Raw genomic sequence first — 23,842 nt, 5'->3', positions numbered from 1 at the left:
CACAGAAATGACCTGTTGATTTTGGCAGAAATGCTGTATCCTTGTCTCTTCCTGTGAGCTGTAACAAAGAAAATCTTCCTTTCTAGCTATCTTCTTTAAACTACCAATCACCCTACCCCCATGTAATGGAGCTCAAAAGATAAGAAAATGTTTGTAGTCCATATAAGGAGAGCAGCTTGGGGTGAAAACCATGGCTTCCTCCATAGATGGTTGAGCAGTGACGTAGCCAATCAGGGGCAGAAGTTCCAGTTAAACATAACCTGAAAGAAATCAATACAGCCACCACACCAAGTTCTAGTAAGCTGCAATATACTGCTTTTTTTTTTTTTTTTTTAGGTTTGGATACTTTAAAATGCAGGTCACTGCAAAGACAGTATGAAGCTGTCATATACAGGAGAGGAGAAGGACATGAAAGTGTAAAAAAGAAAACCTTGAACAGCTGCTGCTTATCTGGAACTCATGAATGATTCATTCATTCGTTCCTCTTTTCTCTACTGTAGGAGGAGGGGGAAACTCTTTGACGTAGAAAATACACACGGATTGGCGCTTTTCCATGTCTGTGCACTTAGACATCTGATGACCGTTTGGTTCACAAATATTAACAGGCACATTGCCACCGTGAAATGTGCATCCACCACTTTGTAGTTCTTAAATGAACTGTGGCAGATAAGTGGTAAAGACATTTTAATTCAAAAAGTTCTAAGCCACTACTGCTTGTTAGCAAAAATAATTACCTTAACATGGCTCCTGTTATAGGTGTTTAAAAATATTAAAAACATTGTCGTGTGGCTCTTTTGCAGACACTACAAAGAGAAAACATATCTTTGAAATCTGAACTACAAAGAATTCAAGCAGTAAGGAATGAACAGGTGAGGTGTTTTGTCTTATATCAACTGTTGGAGTAGGAATGAAATGGTCACCTTAAAGAAGAATTCCAGATTTAGTTACATTGTTTGGACCAATGTAACTATGTATATACCATAGCAAACAGGTGACCAAGGCACTGGATCATAAGATAGCAAAGATATTATAAAGAGCACTTGCTCATCTTATTGAGGGATCAATCCTCAGTCCACATGTGCAGGGTCCCCTCAAACACACTGTGGGGACCCAGTGTTGGGAGGTGGGTTGGCGTACATGTTTTTAGGGCACTGCCTCTGTGTCAAGACGTTGCGGACATGCGGATTTAGAATTGACCCTTGGGCAGTCTGACATTCTATCCCCCAGCTAAGCAGGTTCTTGTCATCATACTGCGGTCTAGTGGATCCCACACTCATCCATGCACTCATCTGGATTTTGCTAAGGCATTTGATACAGTCCCCCACAAACAATTAATTTACAAAATAAAGTCTGCAGGCTTAGACCACAAGGTTTGCTCTTGGATAGAAAACTGGTTAAAGGGGCGTGTCCAAAGGGTAGTAATAAATAATGCATACTGGTCTGGAGTTATAAGTGGGGTGCCCCAAGGCTCAGTCCTGGGACCAATTTTGTTCAATTTATTCATAAATAGCATTGAGGACAGGATCAGTAGCTCAATCTCAGTTTTTGCAGATGACCCAAAATTAAGCAAGGCAATAACTTCACATGATGATGCAGAAATCTTACAGAATGAAATAACAGAGTGGGCAACTAGGTGGCAAATGAGGTTTAATGTGGAGAAGTGTAAGGTATTGCACTTGGGGACTAAAAACATAAACGCAAAATACGCGTTGGGGGGGAAACCTCTGGAGGAATCAAGAATGGAGAAGAGAGACTAAGCAATAGCATGCAATGTTAAGCTCCAGCTGCCAAAGCCGGCAGAATATTAGCATGCATAAGGAAGGGGATATAGTCCAGAGATAAATGTATAATCCTACCACTTTATGAAACTCTGGTCCGGCCACACCTGGAGTATTCTGTCCAGTTCTGGTCGCCAATCCTCAGAAAGGAGCTGGAACTGGAAAGAGTCCAAAGAAGGGCAACTAAGCTAATTAAGGGATTGGAGGAGCTAAATTATGAGGAGCGTTTACAAGCGCTCAATGTATTCTCCCTAGAGAAGAGATGTCTGAGAGGGGACAGGATAGTGATTTACAAATACCTCAATGGTGTTCTCAGCATAGAAAAAAAAACTGATTCAGTCGCAAGGAGTGAAAGAGGACACAAGGCCATTCAATGCGATTAGAGGAGAAGCGATTTAACCTCAGGCTACCAAAGGGTTTTTTACAGTAAGGGCAATAAGATTGTGGAATTCGCTTCCACAAATGGTAGTAACTGCGGGGAGTATGTCTACTTTTAAAAGACTGTTGGACATACATATTCAAGATCAAGACATTCAGGGGTATGGGAAATGAATACGTCCACACACACCGACACCAGTAGAACTGAATGGACTATTGTCTTTATTCAACCTCAACTACTATGTAACATCGAGCCTTATGGCACACTCTTCTTGCTAGTGCACACTGTCCACACCTTTTGTGGCTGGAGTCTCGCTTCACAGGGTCGAAACTATTGTACATTTGCTATCAAGCGGCTTGCAGTTCTTCCAGAGTCTGCCTCGCAACCATTCAGCTCTTTGCCTTCTCCGGGTTGTGCTACTGCTTCCTGTGATCTCTTCCTCACCATTTCAGCTGTGTCCCAAGACCTTAGTGTAGGTTGAGCAAATGCTATTTGCAAATAAACTTTGCTATCTTTATAATGCAGCGCCTTGATTACTTGTTTGCAATTGTACTGTGGATCTCCCCCTGATCTTTTTCACTGAGAGTGGCAGATCATCCCTCACACCCCCCCTCCATTGGAATTCGTACCTCACCCATGCTATGATTTCAGTGACAGCTGTGCATCTCCCGTCGCCTCTAAGCAGCTATTTCAAGAGTTACCCACAGTACATGGAATTTCATTCTGTGGTTACTATTGTGAGCACTTTAGATAGTGCCTCTGGGCACTTAGTAATTTATGAATATACCGTACCCAGCCAGTGCTGCTGGAAATCACTGCAGTGGACGGTGCTACTCCAGTGAGCTCTTTTTGTTTCCTGGTCTGGCTGATGAATTCTGATCACAGGAGGTCAGCTGCTCAGTATGGGCCCAGTCAAAGAATGCTTTGCATTTTCTGATCAAATGCAAAGTGTTCGTTGATTGGATGAGGTGGAGAGTGTGACCTCACAGTCTTGCCATTCCACCTTCTCATTCAGAGAACGCTTTGCATCTATTCAGACAATGCAAAGCGTTCTCTGAATGGTTCTTATGCCGAGCCCCGGCTTTCAGTGCTCAGAATGTGTCAGGCTGGCCACTCAGCACAGGACTCAGAAGCTGGTGGAGGTCTTTGGAGTAGCAGTGTCTACTTCAGTGATTTCCAACTTCCAGGGGCATCGGTCAGGTGTGGTATATTTATAGTCACATTGTTCCAAGCGGTAAAAATATCCCATTACTGGAATTCATCTCCATCTTTAAACACTTTTTGGGCAGTAAGTACCTTCGCCTTCCCTTCTGGAATCCCAGTTGCAGCAGAACAGAGTTTTGGTGTCTTACTGCTGAAATGCCATTATTGTCCTAACCATCCACTAGAGAGCAGCACCAGATTTAAAATATCCTTCTTATCACAATTGAAACTTTTGTTGTTAATCGACTCTTTCACTGAGTTAATTTAAAATTGATTTTTAATATAAATGTATTTTTTTACACTTTTGTTTCCATTTAATTTTATTGTATCACAAGACGAACAAGATTTAAATCCTAAACTTTACCTTTTATAAAAACTTGTGATTGTAGTTTATTTTCACATTTGTAAGAAAATGTTCATCTTTGTAATTTTCCTTTTCCTTTTATAGGAAGTTGCTTCCCAAACTCTCGAACAGTTGGAAAGAAGGTAAATAAAATATTTGATATCGGTGTGTGTATATAATATGAGTGTCCAGCTTTTAGCTTTACTTTTTTTTTTACTATACAGGTGCAGCTCAAAAAATTTGAATATCCTCAAAAAGTTAAATTTATTTCAATTCAAAAAGTGAAACTCATATATTATATAGATTCATTGCACACGGAGTGATATATTTCAATCATTTTTCTTTTAATTGTTATGATTATGTCAAGGTCTTGCCTTGCCCTCCTGTTGGCAGCCACCTTGGACATGTGCAGACTGCTGCCTCTTATAGTCTCTGATTGCATCATCACTTGCCTGCTGCCTGGGTGTCGCACAGTGATGGTGCTGCACACCTGACTATATCATCTAATGGGTTGCAGTCCTTGTGTTTGTGCTCCAAGGTGCATCTCTGCTTGCAGTCTTCTGTTCTCAGTGTTCCTCTGTGTATGGCCTGGCTTGGCTGAGGACTCTCCTGGCACGGCACACTACCTGCTTCTGGACTCGACACTGGCTTTGATGGATACCTGCTTCTGGACTTGACCCTGGCTTGTTCCAGCTCCCACTTCCTCACTCTTGCTGTGTGTTTATTGTTGTTTGCTCCAATAAACTGCTTTAATTTACCTGCATCCCTGTGTGGTCTGGTTTCCTGGCATCCTGACAGTACACAAGATCCATGAATCCTGACAATGCAGGTGCTTCTACGCTCCCCATGCTGGTTACCAGGCTCGATCAACAAAATCCCCTTTTGGTTCAGTTCGCTCAGGCGTTGCAGAAGTTGCTTGCACGCACAGTGCACCTCGCTCCTGGTGCTGCTAGGCTGGTGGTTCTGTCGCATCTGCTGCTGTGTTGTTGCATCTGCTGCTGCTCCTGTTGCTGCTCTTGCAGTTCTTCCAGATTGCGGCCAAGGATCTCCCTGACGAGCTCGAGGCTCTCATTTTCTTCCTGATTTTGATTGATACCAGGCTCAGGGAGAGACCATCATTTAAGGAGTGCCTGCGGAGACCTCGCACCAAATTGGCTCCTATGTTTACTTTCCCACTCATTCCTCCCTCACCTCCCACGCCTCCTGGGGATGGTGCGTCTGGCTGTGAACCATTGCAGCTAGGGTTCACTCGCCTTTCCGAGGCTGAGCGGGCCTTTAGGAGGAGGGAGGGCCGGTGCCTGTATTACGGTCTTGGTGGGCATTTCCGGAAATCTTGTTTAACCCATCCAGGAAACGCTCGCACCGAAGGTCCTGTCGAGGGCAGATCTTAACTGAAATTTCCTCGTCCCCCGTTTCCCATAAAACCGCTAATCACAGTTGTCTTCTCCTGGCCTGCGGGTTTGGTGGTTACTCAGGCGTTTGTAGACTGCGGTGCTGGCGGTTATTTTATTGACAGTACGTTTGCTACTGCGAATTCCGTACCCTTGCATCCCCGTGTTTCTGCAGTCCCAAGATCCATTCTTCCATCCTGCTTTACAGTCGCTGGCTGTTGGACACCAGGTGCTGATGGATAGAGGTTTATCTGAGTTGGTGATTCCAACGTTAAAAGCTAGGAAATCTACTTCTAGGAAGATCTACCATTGTACGTGGAAGACGTACATTGCACGGTGTGAGTCTTTTCCTCGCTTCTTCTCCATCGCTTGGATTTTGACCTTCCTTCCACGTGGAATTGAACAGAAATTGGTCTTGAGTACCATCAAGGGCCGGGTGTCGGCTTTGGCCATCTTCTTCCAACGACTCTTGGCCACACACTCCCTGGTGTGTACCTTTTTTCAGGGTGTCCGACATTTGGTTCCTCCAGTGCGATCTCCGTTGCTGCCTTGGGACCTCAATTTGGTGCTTTCGGAATTGGAGGCATTATCCTGTCGTTCACCTTACTTGGTGCTTCACAGAGATAAGGTGGTTCTTCGACCCTGTCCGTCATTCCTCCCAAAGGTTTTCTCTGATTTACATTTGAATTAAGACTTGTTGCCTTCCCTGTGTCCAAGGCCAACACATCAGAAGGAAATTGCCTTGCATGCCTTGGATGTAGTCCGGGCAATTGCTGTGTACCTGGCAGCTACGGAGTCCTTTTAGGAAGTCAGATTTACCATTAGTGCTCACGGATGGGCCTAGGAAAGGGTTGTCCGCTTCCTCTACAACTATTTCCAGATGGATTCAGGCCTATTCCTCAAGGGTCAGGTTCCTCATTTCCCTTTCAAGGCGCACTCTACTCGGGCGCTCAGTGCATCCTTGGCCTTCCATCATCAGGCGTCGGTGACGCAGGTTTGCAAGGCGGCCACCTGGTCGTCGGTACACACTTTTACAAAGTTCTATAAAGTGGATGCTTTGGCATCTGCACATGCTTCTTTTGGCCGCAAGGTTTTACAGGCTTCTGTTTAGAGGACTTGATCCTCTTTGAGGGTATATTCTTTTCAGGTGGGCTCCAGTTGTTTTGGTTGAGCTCCTGTTGACTAGTTGGCTATTGTTTAGCCTGGGGAATTTTCTTTTGCTGTTCCCACTCCTCATGTTTAACACTGCTTTTGGGAAGTCCCAATGGTTATGAAGATCAGGACCTGTGTCTGTCAATTATCACAGAAATAGATTTTATGGTAATTCAAAAATCCCCATTCTTTTGAGCAGTAAAATTACTGAAACCCCCAGAACGTTATATATTTTCTGAAAGCAGAGGCCTTGTAGAATAAAAAGATGATGGTTGTAAATTTTTGTCACATGATATTTGTGCAACTGTTTGTTTATTTTCAGGAAAAAATATAATGTTTATTTTAGTGCAAAAACACACCGTACAAAACCCATTTTAGTTAGATATAAAAGATGAGGTTGCATCGAGTAAATAGATACCAAACATTTCATGTCTTAAAATTGCGTGCACACGCGATATCGCTAAAAACTATGGTGCCCAAAAATCCCCATAGGTGATGCTTTAAAAGTCTTTACGGCTCATCAGTTTAGAGTTATCTAGGATCTCTTGTGCTCAAATGATTTGTTCTCGCTCTGACATTCATGGTGATACGTCACACACGTGGTGCAACCGTGGTTTACATACACGTGCCCACTTTTTTGTTCCTTTGTGAATTACAAACAACTGTCTCTTCGGTGGGGGACCCCCGATGTGGACCTGCTGGCTTCCTGTCTTAACAGGAAGGTGTATAGGTTCGTGTCAAGGTCTCAGGATCCTTTGGCCGACGCCGCAGACGCTTTGGTGACCCTTTGGGATCAGTATCGTCTGATTGATAGCATTGAGCAGGTGACAGGTACTCTTTATGGCGACATTGGGGATCTAATAGACCCCAATGTCTCCGCTGCCCTTCACACCATCTAACCAAGCACAGATCCGCTGCATTAGATGCGTCCTCTGGCTGTATTGGCATGAATATGGTGCATCTCAAACCGGAAGTGACATTTCCGGTTTCATTGTTTGCATGTGAGATTGAGGCATGTATTTGCCTTGGCCTCACAGCAGTCTCCTTTCCCCAGCTGGCAGCTGTGTTCTCGGGAGCCGGTAACAGCTGGAGAGCCCGGGAACCACAGGAGGAGGTGGGCTGTTGGGGGGGGGGGGGGTGGTTTAACTGCGCTGCCGGCTCTGTGAGGGTGATCTGCAGCTTTGGAGCTGATGAATCACTTTTAAGCCGGGAGCCGCCTGAACAAATTGCCCACAGGCAGTAGCTTTTAAGCAATTACTCCAAGTGTGTTTCAATAATTCCAATTACCTTCATATTTGTATGTACTCTAGAGTGTTATTGCTGTTTCGAATGTGTAACTTTTTTTTTTAGGTTTATTTGCCCTTTAATTATATAAGTATTTTTTTATTTAGTGTTACTGAAAAAGATGAAAAAATGAGAGCACTGGAGGAGAGACTAGAGGCTCAGCTTGGGAAAGTAACCATCAGCCTTGAGGAGCACAAGGTACCTAGGCAAACCCAGCTAAATATTAGTAAATGATGATGTACAAGTAAAAATCTACATTTGCAACTACATTGGGTTAATGTCAATTAGCAGTGCATAGCGAGTGTACACATTCCTTCTTTGAAAAATGTCAGCTGTAAAATTATGCATATGAAATGTCATGGTAAGAGCTATTTCTCTAAACCCAATGTGATTATTTTAAACCCATCAAGAGGGTAATGTTGCTAGGATTGCCAGTAAAATCTCAGTGGAATGAACATATGTTTTCCCCCTTTATTCTTATAATTTGAGACCTGTTGTGTTTAGCTGATGGCAGAGATTAATGATAGTGTAGCAGCAGAGAAATGAAAACCCTGACCCTGAGAAGTCAGTAAGTAGCCATATTAAAGTATATTAAACAAGCTAATGAGACTACAAACATACATTGACAATTAGACCAGATCTCAATCCTATTAGAAAAAAAAAGTTTATTTCTCTTTCGTTCATCGACGGAGATAGCGCTCCATAAATCATAACTACTGGGTTATATTGCCTCCTCCAGGAGTAGGACTAGGCAAAACAAAAAACACCTGGCTACACCCATGGGCCGTCTTCAGCTTGATATATAACCTCCCGTTCTGCTCTCGGTAATCAGTTTTAATCTGTCTAGTCAGGAGTAAGGATCTAGGCTTCCAACTGGGATCTCTGGTTCTTGCAATTTTTTTCTCATTCCTTAAATCTATTTTGTTTTTTCTCTCGGGAGATCTACAATCAACTGCTGGGCTGGTTAATCTAGATCCAGTGGTCCCCCCAGCCCAGCCGTGAGCGTGTGCAGACTGCAGCTACACCCTAGGTTGGCCACGACATTGCCTCACGGACAGATGATGGCCCGTGAGTTAAACACCTTGCAGGGTCGCATACGACCGGGCTTGGGTCGGAGTCACGCAGCGGTCCCTTGGCCGACAGCTCCCCTACTTCGGTGGCGAGGATTCTGTCAGGAGCGTTACCGGCACCATGAAAGGGAAAGTATTGCCCCCTCTCCCCTTTTGGCGTTTTTTTTTTTTTTGGTGTGGGCATGGGTAACCTCCAAGGACGGTCAAACCTGCCTGCAGGTTCCCTCCTCCCATCCTTTAAACCCTCAGTGAGCTGGGCTTCTCCCACTCCCTTTCCCCCGTGTGGAGCTGGAGTCTGGTGGGGGTCCCCGGGCAGAGAATGCAGTGTAGACCCCTGGGCTCTCCCCCTCTATCCCCATTCTGTAAGGGTCCTAGGATAGTGTGTGTCCTGCCCTGGTAGTCTGGAGGGTTCCCAGTGTAGGAGACCCCTAGATGCATGCCCTACTGTTTGCAGTGTGGGTATAGTGCAAGGGGGTCCCCTAACGTGGGTCCTACCTTCAGAGGGGGGGGGGGACTGGTCTCCATGTGGCGGCCATGTTTGTGTAGATGTCACGGGGGCCATTTTCCCTTAGTCCGGGAGATGCTGGAGACAACTGAAGCCTTGTGGGGATGCTGAAGCTCCTTCTCAGTTTCCTCTTCCTGTACCAGGGACATATGAACAGGGAGGGCGTCCATGATGATGCTGGCTTCGAATTCTCGGCTCTCCTCCGGTCAGTAGGGTGAGTCATTGGGGGTCCCTGTTATCTTTCTGCGGATAGGTACCCTGAGTCTTGAGGGAATCCTTTAGTGGTGCCGAAAGATAGTTTTTGTACTGCAAGGTTTTCCTTTCCTTGTGGAGCCTCAGGGTCGCATCTCCCCCACTGACCCCCTCCATGGAGATGGCAGGTCCCTCGGAACCTCAGCTTCCCATGGTTGCACTGACGGTGGTCCTGCAGTCGTTAGTGTCCTGGGTGGAAGTGGCCTGGGGGCAAAGGCCCAGGAGGAAGCGTCCCCCACTTTTCCCTGCTCAGTCTGTCTCCTCTGACTCTGAGCCTGATGCCGCCGTGGATGTGGCCCGTCCACGGGGGCATAATATCACCCCCCCAGATCCATCCGATAATGATGATGATTCCTCCATGGTCGCAGCAGCGAATGAAAAAGCACTGGTAGATGCACTTATCACTGCAGCGCGTGAGACTTTAAAAATGGAGGATGCTGCTGATGTCGTTTGGTACGCATAAGTCGCCTCGTATTCCAAAGGTGTTTCCTTATGTGCCTTATTTTGACAGGTTTTCCTGTAAGGAATGGGAACAACCAAAATTACCCTTTGTGGTCCCCAAACATTTTGCTGTACGTTACTCTTTTGAGGAGTCACTTTTTAAAAAAGTGGACTAGTTCACCAGTGGACAGGTTGAATAAAGCAACCATGATCCCAGGAGAGGAATCCCCATCCTTTAAGGACCCGGTTGACAGGAAAGGGGAAGCTGTGGCACGCAGCATGCTTACTGTGGCTGTTTCGGCATTGCGGCCTGTCTTTGCCTCAGCCCTGGTGTCTCAGACCCTAACTGAATGGGCCAAGCTTTGCGCCAGGGCCTGGGGAGTGAGCAGGTCACTGCTGCTTTTGTTGATTTAGCGGACCAGTTGGTCCATGGGCTGCAGTTTTTGTGATGCAGCTTTGGATACAGCTCCTGTGCTGTCCAAATTTTGTTTCAGCGGTGGTGATTAGGCACATGCTGTGGCTTAAAAATTGGTCTGCAGACCAAGCCTCTAAGGAAGCTCTCATTGATTTGCCATGTTTGAGGCTACCCTGAATGACATCATTAAGGGTATCACAGGGGGAAGAGTACCTTCCTCCCACAGTCAAGGAAAGGGAAGGAGCCTCGTTGCAGACCGGGGCCCTCTTTCTCAGCCCATAGAAAATTTTCGTGCTTCTTGGATGGAGAATAAGGTAAAAAGATCTTTTAAACTTTCCCTGGGATATTCCAAGCAACCTTGGTCTGGTAAGCCTAGAGCTAGCTTCTCAGCACCAGCAGACAAGACCCTTTTAGCATGAAGGTCTGTCCTCACCGTTTATTACGGTGGGGGGACATCTTCGCTGGTTTCAGGCCCCCTAAACTTATTTTGTGAGCATTAAAGAGATCCACAAAATGTTTCTTTTGGGGGTACCCAGAAAGGGGGACAAAGTTGTTCTTTTCAGGTTTTTTAGGTCCTGAGTTTCCTTGTGCGGATTTAAATCCTGCAAAGGTTCAGGTGATGTCCAAACTACCTAAGGTTCCCCTTATCCCGGTCCAGGCAATTGATTTACTTAGGTCTGATTTTAAATTTTAATTAAATTTCAGGAACACAGGCCGTGATTCACCGGCTGCTGTCACACACAGTTCTCTCTCCCAACTTGCACACAGGTTCTGAATCTGGTGGTATCCACCTTCAAGACAGCTCTGTTTGCGCAGTCCTACATGCAGCTGTTTTAGCAGGTTTGGCTAATAACCAGGGGGGCACAAGAAGTGTCCTGGCGGCTCTGGAGGTAGCCGGCATTCTAAGGTGGGCAGAGTGGTTTGTTCCAGCCCACTCCGCCGTACACATTCCTAGGGTGGAAAACTGGCAGGCGGATTACCTCAGTCGGCAGGCGTTGGACCAAGGGTGGTCCCTTCATCCAGAGGAGTTTCATCAGTTGTGTCTCACTCGCCGGTGGGGCGTCCCCGAGGTGGATCTGTTTGCATCTCGGCTCAACGGAAAGGTGCAGAGGTTTGTGGCTTGGTAACAGGATACTCTGGCAGGAGCCAGACACGCTGGTGGCCCCGTGGGGTAAGTATTGTCTGATTTACGCCTTCCCTCCTCTCAAGCTTCTACGAAAACTTCTATGCAGGATCGAGGCAGAAGAGATTCCGGTCATCTTAGTGGCTCCGAACCTTGTGTAGCTGGTCGACAATGTTCCTTGGAGGCTTCCTCTCAGGGAGGATCTGCTGTCCCAATGACCAATCTTCCATTCTGCTTTAGTGTCGCTGGCTTTGACGGCTTGGCTGTTGATGGCTGTTGGCGCCAGATGCTGTTAGATAGAGGTTTGTCTGCATCGGTGATTCCAACGCTGTTAAAAGATAGGAAAGCTACTTCTAGGAAGATCTACCATCGTACGTGGAAGACGTACATTGCGTGGTGTGAATCTCTTGGGGTTCATCCTCGCTCTTTCTCAGTGGCTCCGATCTTGGCCTTCCTTCAACTGGGGGTTGAGTAGAAACTGGCCTTTAAATAATGTCAAGGATCAGGTTTCGGCCTTAGTGGTCTTCTTTTAAAGGCCCTTGGCCACACGCTCCTTGGTGCATACTTTTCTTCAGGGAGTCAGGCACTTGGCCCCACCAGTGCGATCTCTATTGCCGCCTTGGGACCTCAATTTGGTTTTCTCAGGTGTTCAGAAATCTCCTTTTGAGAATCTTCAGAAGATTTCCCTGCTTACGCTTTCCCAGAAGGTGGCCTTCTTGGTGTCTATCCCTTCTGCGCGCAGTTTGTCTGAATTGGTGGCTTTATCCTGTCGTTCACCTTACTTGGTGGTTCACAGAGATAAAGTGGTTCTTCGTCCCTGTCCTTCCAATGGTTGTCTCTGATTTTCATTTGAATGAAGACAGTGTTGCTTTCCTTGCGCCCGGGCCAAAACTTTGCTGGTTTGCGTGCCTTGCATGTGGTCCGGGCGCTTAGGATGTACCTGGCAGCTACAGAGTCTTTTAGGAAGGCAGACTCATGATTTGTGCTTAAGGATGGGCCTCATAAAATTTGTGCTAAAGGATGGGCCTCCTAAAATTTGTGCTAAAGGATGGACCTCATAAAATTTGTGCTAAAGGATGGGCCTCATAAAATTTGTGCTAAAGGATGGGCCTCAGAAAGGGTTGTCCGCTTCCTCTGCGACCATTTCCAGATGGATCAGACAGGCGATGATTCAAGGGTCAGGTTCCTCCTTTCCTTGTCAAGGCTCACTCTACTCGGGTGCGAAGTGCTTCCTGGGACTTCAGTCATTAGGCATCAGTGACGCAGGTTTTCAAGGCGGCCACCTGGTCGACGGTGCACACTTTCACAAAGTTCTATAAATCGGATGTGTTGGCATCTGCAAATGCTTCCTTTGGCCACAAGGTTTTGCAGGCTGCTAGAGGACCTGGTCCTCTTTGAGGGTATATTGTTTTTTTCAGGTGAGCTCCAGTTGTTTTGGTTGAGCTCCTGTTTACCCGGTTGGTTATAGTTAGCCTTGGCAATTTCTTTTTCGCTGTTCCCACCCCCTCATGTTTGACACTGCTTTGGGGTGTCCCAAAGATCAGAAGCCATGCCCATCAATGATCAAACAGAAAATTGGATTTTTGACTTGCCGTAAAATCTAATCCTCTAATTTTCATTGACCACACAGCACCCACCCCTCTGTGGAGTTGTAATTCTTCTGACATGGTTTGTAGCAAAACTGAGTACCTATAACAGAGAGGGGGAGTATACCCCCTTAGACTTTTAGCTAGACTTTTCTGCCTAGTGTCCTACTCCTGTAGGGGGCAGTATAATCCATTGGTTAAGAAGATCAGGAGCTGTCTGTCAATGAACATCAGAGAAATGGTAAGTTAAAAGTCCCATTTTGAGGACCAAGAACTGACCGATTAGCAGTGTTTGATCACTCAGCTCTTGGTCTTTGAGGTGTCGAGTAACAGCTGCAGCTGGGATCGGTGCTATGATTTTTTTTTTTTTTTTTTTTTACGATTTCAATACTTTTTTTTTTTTTTTAATAATGGGCGTGGACAAAACCATAAACTGCGGCACAGAGATCTCACTTTTGAAGCCTGCAAGAAAAATAAAAAGTGGATGGGTGACTGGGTGAGCCCACCAGATACACCTGTAGGGTTTTATTGGATTGACCCTTTAATTTGATTTCTTAAATTATAATCTGGGGTTTTTTTTTTTTTTCCCAGGCGCTACAAACTCTAAATAATGAATTACAGGTACAAGTACAGAAACTGCAGGAACAGTTACTGGATCAGGTAAAAAAAAAAATATATATATATATATATATCCTTCAGTGTTTTGTGGTCTCTATGATAAAGTTGCAATTATAAAGCATATATATATTTTTAATTTTTAGGCAAACAAAGAATTACTTGGGCAGATGGAGAAGAGGTAATTGTTGGAGTTTATTGTGGTTGCCTAATTGGACAGTAACATGAGTGTCCTAAAAGCAGCAACTGTATTTGAGGTTACAGTTGTAAAAAATACTGTGTATGAAGCAATGTTGATTACCGTATTTTCGCGACTATAAGGCGCACCGGATTATAAGGCGCAGTATCAGTTAACAGTAAATTTACAAACTATTTTCATATATAAGGCGCACCGGATTTTAAGGTGCACTTTTTTTTATGGAACGTTGATCCGCGCAAGGTTTACTGACAGGTGCTCACTGCGAACCCTCGGATGACTGTTCTGGCGGATACTTTATGCCAGGCATCCACTATCCACTGGCACACATGGGCATAACTGGCCCGGCGTTGCCTCCCAGTCTTCGTGAAGGAGTGCTCTCCTTCCATCATCCAGTTTTCCCACGTGATTCACAGTTTCGCCTTGAAGGAACGATTGACACTTATGTCCAGTGGTTGCACCCCTTTGGTCAAACCATCCAGTTAACGGTAAATATTCAAATTATTTCCATATATAAGGTGCACCGGATTATAAGGCGCACTGCCAGTTTTTGATCAAATTATAGGATTTTCACTACGCCTTATAGTCTGAAAAATATGGTAAGTTGAGCTTTCTTTTTTCCTAAGAATGTTATCCTAGTAGTGCCTCCATAGCCTGCTATATCAGCTGTTTTAATTGCATTCCTTCTTTCTTTATAGCCCAAGCAGGTTACTGATATGCAAATTCTGATTTATAAGATCATCTAATAAGCCCTCATCAACATCTCTAACCCTTTCCCGTGGTCACTCACATATGCATAAAGTGGTGACATGTTTGTTATAGGAATGGCAGCAGTGTCTTTTACATGTAGGCTATAATTGCCTATCTGGCTTCTTCTCTTTGCTGCACGGGAGGCACAAGTAATCTTTCACCAACTACGTGCTGCTCTGCACCTGGCGAAAAATTTGTTGTCGATCCCATAGATGTTCAGCTTTCTGCAGAGACAAGAGTGTGGAAATTTGTAGAGACTTACACCTTAAAGCTGTACTACATTTATAAGGAGAGAAAACTGACTAGATCTCAACATATTGTTAGCCATGAGCAGTAAATAGTGTTCTATTTTACTTAGGGCTTGAGTGCTCTATAAATCACGGTTACATTTAAGTCCCAGTCTTCCCACAGATACCACCACTATATCTAGAGCAAGAATGCAGAGGATTCATTTTGTACAGAAAATATTTTCAAAATGGCTTGTTGTTTTTTAGTATTCAAGAGAAAGATGAGAAGATCAAAACGGTTGAGGAACTTTTGGAAAGTGGACTGATACAGGTTGCAAACAGAGAAGAAGAATTGAGGGTAAAGTTTATGAAATTTTTCTGATCAATTTAACATTGAGAGGAAAGCGCACTGTTATTACCTATAGCAATTAACCCGTTCTTTCTGACCTAGAATAGTAATAGAATCCCCTCAAGGATTTATTTTTAGCCGGGTGTAATGGAGTAGTCAGGTGGTCTAAAAGGAAATCTTGCACAATACTTTAGTCTGATGAGCACTGCCACTCACTTAGCACATTAATAAACCCTGCAGTGAATTTATTTTTAATTTATTTATTTATTTTTTTTGGCCCGGAAGCCATGCTTTCAAAGCATCTTGTCATATCTTTTTTGTCAAAAAAAAAAAAAACGGTAATGCAAAATTAGAATTGTTCCCACCTATCTTTGTGGACTACAGAAGACCTCTACCAAATTTTATTGACAGGGTTTGTTGGGTGAAATGGTTCTAAAGTCCTGTCTTAGGGTTACATTGGTGCTAAGTGAGCATTTTTACTAGGATCACCAAATAAAAATTAATGGGGAAACAAAGTTTAAAAAAGGAAACCTAATGCAGCAGCCACAATGACAGGTAAGCTGCATTTTTTTTGTTCTTGGGTTTAGATATGATTTATTACTGTTTAATGTGAGCTTTGTGTTTATCTAAGCTCTTAGTGTAGCAGCAGGTGTGTCTTCAAACCATATGGATATGGGACTCATGCATTACATGAACCTTAAGTATCTGTAGGTGGGCGCCATGGCATACTAGTTTGTTTGGTAGTGTTAGCATTCATTTTATTATTCATTTTTTTACATTTTAGCTGCTTAGAGATGAAAATGCATCTTTAAGAAGGGATGTGCAGAATCTGAAGGCTCAGCATAATGACCAGGTAATGGTTTAATTTAAGTTGTACTGTAGGCATGTCAGTCTCACATCAAGCATGTACCGGTTATTTTATACCTTTGTAATAACTGTTTGTATCTCACCCTTTTAGGCAGCCCTGTCATCTGTTGTAGAAGATCTAAAGAATGTGTAAGTGTTTATATTCTAAAGTATAAATTGGTGAGATCTCTGGGTCAGAGGCCTGCAGAGTTTTTTCCAGACAATGCTAATTTAGGACAAATAAATAGCATACCCCGACTAAGAATGTTTGAGTCAGCAGGTTCTGAATTGATTTAACCACTTGCTGACCACCTCTCGTAGGAGTACGGTGGTAGAGCAGCTTTCCTGCTATGGATCGTGTATCTAATACATGATCCAGCTCTAGGGGCACGTTTCACTGTATGCGAAGAGGCTGACAGGACAAAGCTCTGTGAATGTAGACAACACAGAGCTCTGTGCTGTCAGCGGGGATGTACTGGTTTTTGTTTCCCAAAGTGTCAGTGTCATATTGCCTGCCATACTATTGCAGTCCCGCTATAAATCGCAAATCACGCCATTACTAGTAAAAAAAATATATATATATATATTTGTAGAAGCTATAACTTTCGGGCAAACCAATCAACATATGCTCATTGGGATTGGTTTTAACAAAAATATGTAGCAGAATACATATTGGCCTAAATTTATGAAAAAATTCATTTTTTTACTTTTTTTTTTATCAGATATAGGTTTTAGAGCAGAAAGTAAAAAAAATACATTTTTTTTTTTTTTCTTCAAAGTTTTTGGTCTTTTTTCTTTTATAGCGTAAAAAAATACAATGGTTATCAAATACCTCCAAATGAAGGCTCTAATTGTGTGGAAAAAAAAAATGATGTAAATTGAATTTGGGTACAGTGTTGCGTGACCGCCCAATTGATAAAGTAATGCAGTGCAAAAAAATGGCCTGGTCATTGGGAGGGTTGTGGTAAATCTTCCAGAGGGCAAGTAGTTAAAGTATAAACTAGAAGCAGCTTACCCTGGCAGATGGAATCGTTGTTTTTGTATGCCCTTTTCTTTGAATAGTAAATTAGGCTCAAGTGCCACAATTCCTTTGCCTACACGCTGCCTCAACCCATGAAAGTGTATTTTAAGGATAAAAATGTTCTTTTACTTAGTTTTGGACTATGTAGGGAATGGTATGGTAAGATACCATAGGAAGTGATAAAAATTCTGTTTGAAGTGGAGGGAAATCACCTTTTAGACAGTTGTCACCGGAGTGGGTGTTCCCATAGGAACATTTGTCTTTGATTGTTTGTTCCGGTGACAACCATTACATTTAAGATTTCCGTCCTGGTGAGAGTGCTAACCAAAAGATGAGTGAATCTGATGAACAGGACACACAAACACAATAGAAAATTTATAGTGGTTCTAACCCATCGCTACTCTATCCAAAACTATACACAAAAACTTTGGCTTTAGATGGCCTTTAACCTCTTAACCACTTGCCTACCGGGCACTTTCACCCCCTTCCTGCCCAGGCCAATTTTCAGCTTTCAGCGCTCTCACGCTTTGAATGACAATTGCGCTGTCATGCTACACTGTACCCATATGAAATTTTTATCATTTTTTTCACACAAATAGAGCTTTCTTTTGGTGGTATTTAAAAAATTTCTGCGATTAAATTTTGAAAATAAATACATTTTCTCCTTCACTGATGTGTGCTGATGAGGCGGCACTGATGAGGTGGCACTTATGGGCACTGATGAGGTGGAACTGATGAAGAGGTACTAATATGCCGCACTGATGAGCACTGATAGGTGGCACTGAGAGGTGGCACTGCTGGGCACTAAGAGGTGGAACTGCTGGGCACTAAGAGGTGGAACTGCTGGGCACTGAGAGGTGGCACTGCTGCGCACTGAGAGGCGGCACTGATGGGCGATGAGAGGCGGCACTGCTGGACACTGATGGGTGGCACTGCTGGACACTGACGGGTGACACTGATGGGCGGCACTGATGGGCAGCACCATCAGTGCCCACACTCAGTGCCCATAGTGCTGCTAGCCAGTGCCCATCAGTGACTAGATGAGCAGGCACTGATGGGTACTGACTGGCAGCACTATGGGCACTGATTGTGGGCACTGATTGTGGGCACTGATGGTGGGCACTTATTGTATTTTATTTGCCTCTTTTGTAATCAGGGCACTGGTGATCAGTGCCCTGATTACATTTTTCTGTGTCCCCTAGACCGCAGTCTCTGTGTGAGGAAGGAGAGCTGGCGATGAGAGATGATCTCATATGTTTACATATGAGATCATCTCTCATTGCACGGTCCGATCACGTGGTAAATGGCCGCTGTGATTGGCCATTTACCATGATCTGTTATTGGCTGTGTCCAAGGGACACGGCCGACACAGATTTTCCCCGATGCACGCTCGCGGGAGTGCGCGGGGAGCCTGTCACTGGGAGGTCGTTTAAAGACGGCCTCCGGGAAATTAGAGCCCTATAGGCTATAGCACGGGCGGCAAGAAGTTAAAATAATGTAAGCCCATAGTTAGAGAAAAGGAAGCCCTTATTCCTTAACAGTATGTCATACCTATTACATAATACTGGACTTGCCAGCAATTACATTTCAGTCTTGATCTGGGTAACAGTTGCTGTGGCCTGTAGTTGTGACACAGCAGTAAACAAATTGGAATATATTTTAAAAATCAAAACTTGCCAACTTTAACACAAACCATTTTCTGTTTTAGCATCCATGAAAAGGATGGCAAAATCAGGTCTGTAGAAGATTTGCTTCAAGCAGAGAAGTTACGGGCTGATAAAGAGGGAAATACTGTACAGGTACCTCCTTAATATTAATCCTTGTAGTTTATTATCATTGAACAGAAATGTTGTAAAGGCCATTGTAATTGTGAGCATTCAATCAATAATTAATTTTTGCATGCTAGCATTCATCAAGCAAGTTACAATATAATAATTTCTGTAAGGGGGCTAGTATTATGTTATATTGGGACAGATTTGCGGTAAGAATGTAGCTTGCCTCAGACATTTTCAGAATGGTTTTCTGCCAATATGGCAAAGGCCCCTGACATTTTTATATGTCCACGTTTTAAGCAGAATTTAGGTTGCAAGTGTAACACTAAACTTTGTGCAGATATGTTACATTCAGCGGTCTGTGATTACGGGTGCAAGTCAAAACAAATTTCCAATTTCAAAACAAATTGCGAATTTCCACATGAAATAGGATTGCAGCACTTATTTAGATAGTATGGTGCTTATTTTCTAAAGGCAATAGGCTGTTCACTTTGAAAGTTTTTTTTTTTTTTTTTTTTTAGTTTGCATGGGGAAATTTCCCATAACTTAATATGGTGAAAATTCACATTGCAATAGAACAATAGTCTCCAAACTGCTGCCCGGGGCCAGATGTGGCCCTTTGGTTGCCTGTATCCAGCCCTTGGACCACCATTCCTCCAAATTACACCAACGATGGGCCACCATTCCTCCAAATGAGCCATTATTCCTCCAACAGACACCAGCGATGGACCACCATTCCTCCCACTAACACCATTGATTGGGCACTACTCCTCTCACTGATACCAACAATGGGGCACTATTCCTCCAAACGACACCAATGATTGGCCACCATTCCTCCAACTAACACCGATGATGGGGCACTATTCTCCCCACTGATACCAACAATGGGGCACAATTCCTCCTAATAAAACCAATGGTGGGGCATGGTTTATACCCACTGGCCAAAGTCTGGCTTCCTAAAGCCTGAAGGACAGTAAACTGGCCCTTTTCTTAGAAAGTTTGGAGACCCCTACAAAAGAACACTCAATCATGTGCATGTAAAGTGGGTAAAAAATAGATTTTTGGTTGCACATGATTCAGTTATATTAGTCAGCAGAGCTACACCTTATTTACGAAGATAAAGGAAAATTTCTTGCAAAGTAAACAGCCTACCTTTTAATAGACCAATTTCTATGTCCTCCATTATCTTTGCACCTTGCTTGATAACCCCACATCTAATTATGCAAACCACGAGGTTCAGTTTATCTGTGTCATGATCTAGCGGATAGGTTGGATGTAGGCACACACATAATGTTTCGCAATGTCCGGTCCCTTAATTACATATTACTCTCTACTGTAGCAAGTGTGAAATGTTTATGCTTTGTGCTGTCAGCAGACCAACTTTTCCATTAGACCATTTTTTAAAAGGAAAGGCTTTGATCCAATTACAATTTGTTTCATTATATATATTTGCCTAAAGTATTTGTAGTCTAATTTACAAATGTTTTTACACAAGATTCCCATAAGTTTCACCCAGGAGCACATTTTTCCTACTATTACAAAAACAAAAATGTGTTAATTTTAGTAAAAAAAATCATATGGATTTTGTGTTGGAAAAAAAAAATATGAAACCCATTTTTCATACAAGGAATTCTATTTTGCAGGGCATTTTTTTTGACGCTTACATTGTCAATTAAGAAAGCACAAAACTGCCCCTCTCTGCCAAAAGTTATTGCTTTGCAGTTGTCATCAAATGTATTTGTTGATCTCAAAGCCATTGAACACCATGTTAACACAGATATTGTGATCTCATGGCTTTGTTTCTAAACCAAGCCATATCACACAGCAGTATGGAAATTGTGTTTTAAACCCTATGAAATTATAGGCAACAGCTAAATAAAATGTATCATAGTAACCCACTCTTCTATAATTGCAGTCCCCTTAAATATTTGTACACTGATTTCCTATCTAATGCATAATGCATGGCTCATGAATATTGCGTGCCTAATCAATTTGCTTATCACCATTTGGTCTTTGTAATATGCAGCAGCATTACCTGCTAAGAGCATTATGGGACTGGATTGCTGTTAGTTTTGTTGATTTGAAATAAAATTCACCATCCATTCTCATGTGACTCTGGACACAAACCTTTCATGCATGCAGTTTTGTTCTGTGTACCATAGTGTTGTGGTCTTGTCTCCCATTTGTCTTGTTTTTGTTGCTGTCAAGGCATTGACTAAAGAAATAGAAGCACTGAAGAAAGCTTTAGGAAACAGCCAGCTTGAAAAGGCTGAACAGGTAACAAGCTTACAAAACTATTGAGCTAAAGTAGAGCTGGACAATGAACAGATTTCAGAGTGATCTTAGTGAGGGTTCTTCGTCAAACGGGTAGCCAGCCTAGTGGGATCAGGCCACACTAGAGAGGGTGATCCCACCCCAATCTCTACTTTATTGAAATGATTCCATAGTTGTGCTGTAAACAGAGTCTTCAGGCCTGCAGTGACTAGGTGTATTTTTTGGTAAATAAGCAGCTTTAAAAATTAATTTACAGAGTATCCAGTGCCTGGAATGCATCCAGTCCCTGAGATCCACTCTGCAGCATGCTGATTGAAGAAGTCAGGCTTATAGACGTCTGTAGGTATTTTCCAACTTCCCAGCATGCTTCAGAGGGGAGCTCAGGGCTGGAAGGGTGCCAGGCAGCAGGAGCTTTGCAGAGGACCTGATATATAAAGCTGCTTATCTTTTGAAGGAAGCCAAAGTGGTAAATCTAACTTGAAGTCTGCCTTTTTAGGTTTGTACTCTTGCATTGACTCTGCTCTGTACAGCTTGGCATATATGAAGTGCTGTATATCAGATGTTGCCTCATCACTCCATGAATTATTTTGTTTTTAAAACTCTAGAGTTAATAAAAGATAATGGTCATTTTTTATGATCTAGTGTGCACTCGCATTACTTAGAGGTGCAGCTCATAAAATTAGAATATCATAAAAAGGTTAATTCCAGTCAATTCAAATAGTGAAACTCCTATATTTTATAAAGACTCGTTACACACAGAGTGATATATTTCAAGCATTTCTTTCTTTTAATGATTATGGCTTACAGTTTGTGAAAACCCAAAATTCAGTATTTCAGAAAATTTGAACGATGCGTAAGACCAATAAAAAAAAAAAAATGATTTTTAATACAGAAATGTTGGCTTACTGAAAAGTATGTCCATGTACAGTATAGTATGTACTCAATACTTGGTCTGGTCTCCTTTTGCATGAATTGCTGCATCAATGCTGCGTGGCATGGAGGCAATCCGCCTGTGGCACTGCTGAGGTGTTATGGAAGCCCAGGTTGCTTTGAAAGTGGCCTTCAGCTCGTCTGCATTGTTGGGTCTGGTGACTCTCTTCCTCTTGACAATACCCCACAGTTTCTTTATGGGGTTTAGGTCTGGTGACTTTGCTGGCCAATAAAGCACAGTGATTCCATGATCATTAAACCAGGTATTGGTACTTTAGGCAGTGTGGGCAGGTGCCACCAAGTCCTGCTGGAAAATTAAATCAGCTTCTCCTCCATAAAGAAGGTCAGCAGAGGGGAGAGGAGAGCACTGACTTCTATTCCCATGTCTTACCATTATGCACTATGAGCCAGTCTTGTGCAGATTCCTCATCTCCCCAGCACCCCAAGTAGGTATCTGCCCCAAGTGAAGGGAATAAAGGATCTGTGAAATGTAAAAAATCCGCGCTTAGGATAATTTTAGATTTCTAGTATTTGATGTTGGCTGCAGCCTACCTTTATACTATATTCCTAAGAATATAGTGAGAATGAAGGAAAAAAAGGGGGGAGGTGTATGGCGCTGCCAAAAAGTGCTGATGTTTCTGTATGTCCAAAAATAGGTGTTAAAAGTATATGATATAAATCACCACTATAAATAAAGTGTCCAGTGCATCGTATGTGTATTCCTAATAAATATGTGCAATACTGTAGGATAATTCAACTCTGTAGATGATAAATATTTGTGCTAAACTGTGAGGAAAGGTGGATACAAAATTGGTGTGAATTGGTGTGTATACAGTATGGTAAGAAAAAATATAAAATGTATGGAATATACCAAATATAAAAAATAATAAAATAATAAAAAATATAAAAAGTTGGATCCACTTAAATCTACAGCCTTATAATCGTAAAATACAAAGCATCAAGTATGGCATAAATAAGGTGCACAGTAGGTATATAAATATTATGGCAGCAATAGTACAAGAATAAATAAGTCCGTAACACCTAAGAAAGGCAAATAGTCCCACAATGCTAAAAAAACTTTTCCTAAAAAACAGGGCAAAAAGGTGACTTGAGTGCAGGTGTTCTGATGATAAATATTAAAGGTGCTCAGGTATATGGTGACCATTCAGTGCTCCCCGCACCCCTTGGACCGCACTCACCAGAGCTATATACCCCTGCAGGGGTATCAGGCCTTGAATCTATAATCCTGGGTCTCCTCCACTGACCATCAAAGTGGTTGGGTGGTCCAATTATCTGCCCGAATCTTGTAAACCCGGTTCCTTGGTATTAGGGTCCGAAGGTGTACCGATATATGGGGGAAGAAGGCTCACATAGAGTAGTACCGCTTTTAAAATACTTTATTAAAGATTAAAAATTAGGTACTCACAAACGAATAGAGGGTAGTGGCATGAAAAAATAGCAATAGTAGCGCACTTCCGTGCAGTCCAAGGGGTGCGGGGAGCACTGAATGGTCACCATATACCTGAGCACCTTTAATATTTATCATCAGAACACCTGCACTCAAGTCACCTTTTTGCCCTGTTTTTTAGGAAAAGTTTTTTTAGCATTGTGGGACTATTTGCCTTTCTTAGGTGTTACGGACTTATTTATTCTTGTACTATTGCTGCCATAATATTTATATACCTACTGTGCACCTTATTTATGCCATACTTGATGCTTTGTATTTTACGATTATAAGGCTGTAGATTTAAGTGGATCCAACTTTTTATATTTTTTATTATTTTATTATTTTTTTATTTTTTATATTTGGTATATTCCATACATTTTATATTTTTTCTTACCATACTGTATACACACCAATTCACACCAATTTTGTATCCACCTTTCCTCACAGTTTAGCACAAATATTTATCATCTACAGAGTTGAATTATCCTACAGT

The 23,842-nt window shown here is 42.9% G+C and overlaps 1 protein-coding gene across 8 annotated transcripts in view; it reads left to right on the top strand.

Moving 5' to 3' along the window:
- The window catches only part of KTN1 (kinectin 1), a 233,443-nt gene that overhangs the window by 153,994 nt on the left and 55,607 nt on the right, over positions 1-23,842 (top strand). For 7 of the 8 annotated variants that reach the window (XM_082275742.1, XM_082275737.1, XM_082275736.1 and 4 more), the window contains exons 18-27: positions 801-869; positions 3,809-3,846; positions 7,638-7,728; positions 13,514-13,582; positions 13,684-13,718; positions 14,978-15,068; positions 15,844-15,912; positions 16,018-16,055; positions 18,635-18,725; positions 20,907-20,975. In XM_082275742.1, coding sequence (XP_082131868.1) covers positions 801-869; positions 3,809-3,846; positions 7,638-7,728; positions 13,514-13,582; positions 13,684-13,718; positions 14,978-15,068; positions 15,844-15,912; positions 16,018-16,055; positions 18,635-18,725; positions 20,907-20,975 — 660 coding nt within the window. The remainder of the gene's footprint in view (positions 1-800; positions 870-3,808; positions 3,847-7,637; positions 7,729-13,513; positions 13,583-13,683; positions 13,719-14,977; positions 15,069-15,843; positions 15,913-16,017; positions 16,056-18,634; positions 18,726-20,906; positions 20,976-23,842) is intronic. The other variant, XM_082275738.1, reaches the window with a different exon arrangement.

Source organism: Pelophylax lessonae (assembly GCF_965119305.1).
Source record: "Pelophylax lessonae genome assembly, chromosome: 13".
Lineage (NCBI taxonomy): Eukaryota > Metazoa > Chordata > Amphibia > Anura > Ranidae > Pelophylax > Pelophylax lessonae.
Note: the sequence above shows the minus strand (reverse complement) of the source record. Positions and strands in the feature narration are given on the sequence as shown.